This window comes from Amblyomma mixtum, chromosome 7 (assembly GCF_055824585.1).
Source record: "Amblyomma mixtum isolate Tamu chromosome 7, ASM5582458v1, whole genome shotgun sequence".
Classification (NCBI taxonomy): domain Eukaryota; kingdom Metazoa; phylum Arthropoda; class Arachnida; order Ixodida; family Ixodidae; genus Amblyomma; species Amblyomma mixtum.
In genome coordinates this window covers 96,256,207-96,259,991 of record NC_143018.1, presented here as the reverse complement: position 1 = coordinate 96,259,991, position 3,785 = coordinate 96,256,207, and the positions used below count along the sequence as shown (strand labels likewise).

General features: G+C 51.8%; 1 protein-coding gene across 1 annotated transcript; it reads right to left on the bottom strand.

Moving 5' to 3' along the window:
* Nucleotides 1-323: 323 nt before the first annotated feature.
* LOC149336911 (uncharacterized) lies at nucleotides 324-2,424 on the bottom strand. The gene is made up of 3 exons (XM_089554269.1): nucleotides 2,019-2,424; nucleotides 1,729-1,891; nucleotides 324-669 (listed from the first exon to the last, which is right to left on the bottom strand). Exons 1-3 carry the CDS (start codon nucleotides 2,218-2,220, stop codon nucleotides 324-326), a joined length of 711 nt encoding a protein of 236 aa, XP_089410395.1. The 5' UTR covers nucleotides 2,221-2,424.
* Nucleotides 2,425-3,785: the final 1,361 nt, after the last annotated feature.

Genomic DNA, 3,785 nt, shown 5'->3' with positions numbered 1-3,785 from the left:
TCAAGTTACCATCACATCACAGACAGCTTGCATTGCAAAAAAATAAAGTGGTGAAAGAGGCAGGAGACTACTAACCACATTGAAACTTCCAATAAGTACAATGAAACAGTTCAACAGTCTAATAACAAATATATCACAGCTATGCAGCTGACTAAAACAATAGGAACATGAACACAATGATATCAAAAAACTGCGCTGCATGAGAGGAAATGCAAAAAAATGAACTCAAATGCACTTAAGGTTATCTAAAGAAACAAAGCGCAGATATCTTTGCTGTTACCTACGCTTCAAATGGTATATGTTAAAATTAAGCATCACACTGGTCAACAGGAAATTCTCGCTGGCATCCTGTCAAGGCTCATAGCAATGGACTGCCCAAAAGCCTCATTTTCTGTGCTGTGCTTGCCCAGCTGTGAAAGGAGCTGCTGCTCGAAAGTGTCACAACCCCTTCCTTTCCTTGGCCGTTTTGAGGGTGGCTCACTCAATGTGATGTCTTCCTGAATGGCAGGTTGACCAGGACTTGATGCCAAGGGCTCCAGGTCTTCATCAATATTGGCGATGGGCGACGGTGCTGACGAATTACCTTGAATTGCGTTAAAGATTACTTCTGCTGTTGAGGCGCTGTTATCACCTCTTGGCAGGGCACCTGAGCCCACGTTGCAGGTAGTCCTGAAAAAACAGTTTTCACTCCAGTTAGTTCAGTCTTGTCGTTTCACTTTTTTATTTTACTGCAAAAAGAGCGCCAGTGTCTTGTCGAGTGGAACAGCATTACACACAGGGAAGACGAAAGTAAGACAAACATATGAGCTTTGACTTCAACTGATGTTTGAAATTCAGTTGAAATTCAGGACCCATGTGTTTGTCTTGCCTTCGTATTCGTGCCGGTGAGTAGGGCTGTTCCAGTAAGCAAAATACTAAACCAACTGCTCCAATTGTCCCCGTTAGTATTAGTGTCACAAAGTGTTGTCCTCAAACTACGATGAGCAACGCCTCTACCTTCCAGAAGCAGGAGCCACCTCCCCGACCCATGTCCTAGGCAGGAGGCTGCCCACAGACCCTATGCAACCCTCGACCCACCCTCAGCACAAACAGCAAAGACACAGGCCGAACAACCAAGCAACGAAAAACCAATGCACATGCCACGTTAGCCCAAAACAAAGTTTACGCGAGTTCCAAGAATGCAGCTGAGCCAAACCCATGAAACCAAACATGCAAAAACACACAACACCGAAGCAGAATCCGAAGCTCGAGGATTCACAATTTTCGCAACAGATGTCTGACCGTCCGGCAAGTTCATTTGATAGCATCTTTGGTATTACTCTAGCTTTTCAAAGCTGGCCAAAATTTTATCTGATTTTATTACGGATTGAGTCCTCTCATTTCTGAGCCGCATAAAAGCTGCGAAACGTTCCGAAAAGACCAGCAATTGTCCACACGCTTCTCCAGGGTCTTCCCCTGAAGCTATGCTGTTAAACGTAATACAGCGCAATAGTTCATAGGCAGTTACATGCAACAAAACAAAAAGCAAAAAAAGGTACTAAATGCTCCCACAAAGACGGTGAAAGTCACAGTAAAAAAGCATAAATTAACGAAGGAGGCTCAGTGAACAACATGTCCGTGAACGTAGCACACAATTCATGCAGTACAACCAGCACATTTCATGCTCGTAACTCCACGTACCTCGAGCCGCGAAAACAGGCATTCCAAAACAGAGAGAAAACAACTCACTTTCTTGGACGACCACAATTCTTGTAAAAGTTCATCGCATCGGCAAACTCCCACGTCTGCCTCGCAACGTAGGCGCTGCCGCTCCTTGTTGCGAGCTCGATTGCTTTGAGTTCACGGGTAAAGCGATCTCGCAGCTTTTTCCACAACTTGTGGCACTCTGCAACTACAAACAGGAACAAGGGACAAAAATATAGGTCAAACATTACGGCGCAACCAGCAAGTGGGATTGGGATGCTTCGGCCGACAAACGTACAAATGAAGCCGAACGCAGCAGTCGCTAAACACCTCACCTGTGGAGAGACCACTGCGTTGCCGTATCTCTTCCCACGCGTTTTCTTTGCGCGGTAGGTCCCTGAAATCGAGTCGCTTGGTATCATACACACAGGGGTGCTGTTTTATCGCTTCAATGAACCTCTCCACCACGCTATCCGACGCAAGTTCGACGTTTGAGCCGCTGGCGACACTCATGCTGCCCGCAAAGACATCCGCCATCTTTGTCTGCGCGATGCATTGTGGGTCGACGCGGTCGGCGGCGCCGGCGCGCGAATGGAGCAGAAGCCAAATCTGCGCCGGGCTCGTCGGGGCGCGCTGGCAGCCGCCGGTTACGTCGGCGCTGCAGTGCGTCGGACTATAGGAGGAGTTGTTTTCGGCAACGTAACGCAGCGTGTGCGAGCGCGCGCGCGCGCGCGCGTTACGTCGGACTATATTCGCGCCTATAGAGACGTGGACGGCCGAAATCACCAAGAGCGTACGCGACGCGACCAAAGAAATTGAAACGGACGCTGCGATTGATAAAGTAGACAGCCGGCTAGCGCATCTCATCGAAGCCAAGCAGTCAATACTCAGTCGCTGGAAGAACCAACGGCTCAACCGCAGACTCAGAAAGAAGGTGGCGGAGGTCAACCGAGCGATCGAGGAGAACTGCCGCGCTCTATGCACGCAACAGTGGATCGAGATCTGCAACGCGGCAGACGGGCAGATGCATAGCGGGAAGACGTGGAACCTACTGTGGCACCTGCTCGACGAAACCAAGACCAAGTCGCACCAAAGGGACAGACTCGCCAAGCTCATACATCGGGCTGTCTCGGTACAGGGCGCCGATGCAGTCACCAGGCGCATCAATGACAAATACCTGCCCACTACACCCACCGAACAACACGCGCCGTACGGCGGCCTACCCAACGCGAAGCTCGATCGTGACATCGACGTCGAGGAGGTCCGCGCGGCCCTGCACGCCCTCAACAGCCGGTCGGCAGCTGGCCCGGACCTCGTCACGAACAAGGCGCTCATGAACCTCGACGACAGCTCGATTGAGAACCTCGCAAAATACTTCAACAAGTGCTGGAGGGCGGCCGCGCTACCAAAGCAGTGGAAGACAGCCAAGACTATCCTGATACCCAAGCCGGGGAAGCCACCGGACACGGACAACCTTCGGCCCATCTCGCTCACGTCCTGCGTGGGCAAGGTGCTGGAGCACGTCCTGCTCAACAGGTGGCAAGACTACCTGGAACGAGAAGGGCTGTATCCGGCCACGGTGATCGGCTTTAGACAGCACCTCAGCACGCAGGACGCGATGCTGCAGCTCAAATACCAAATCATAGACAATGGCGGCAGCGCCCGCGACAACAAGGCAATCCTGGGTCTCGACCTAAAGAGCGCCTTTGATAATGTGAAACACTCGGCGATTCTGTCCCAAGTCTCTAAGCTCAACATGGGCGAAAGATCCTACAACTACATCAAGGACTTCCTCACGGACAGGACCGCCCAGCTACGAGCAGGCGACCTGTAAACGCAAGAGAAGAAGCTCGGGAGCACCGGCACACCGCAGGGATCGGTCATTTCGCCGATGCTGTTCAACCTGGTAATGATCGGAGTGGCCGAGAAGCTCGCGGACATCGAAGACGTCAGGCACACCATCTACGCGGACGATATCACACTGTGGGTGACCGGCGGCAGCGACGCCCACATCGAGGGCGCTCTGCAAGCCGCCGTCGACGCGATAGAAGACCACCTGGAAGGCACCGGCTTGAGATGTTCGCCGAGCAAATCGGAGCTCC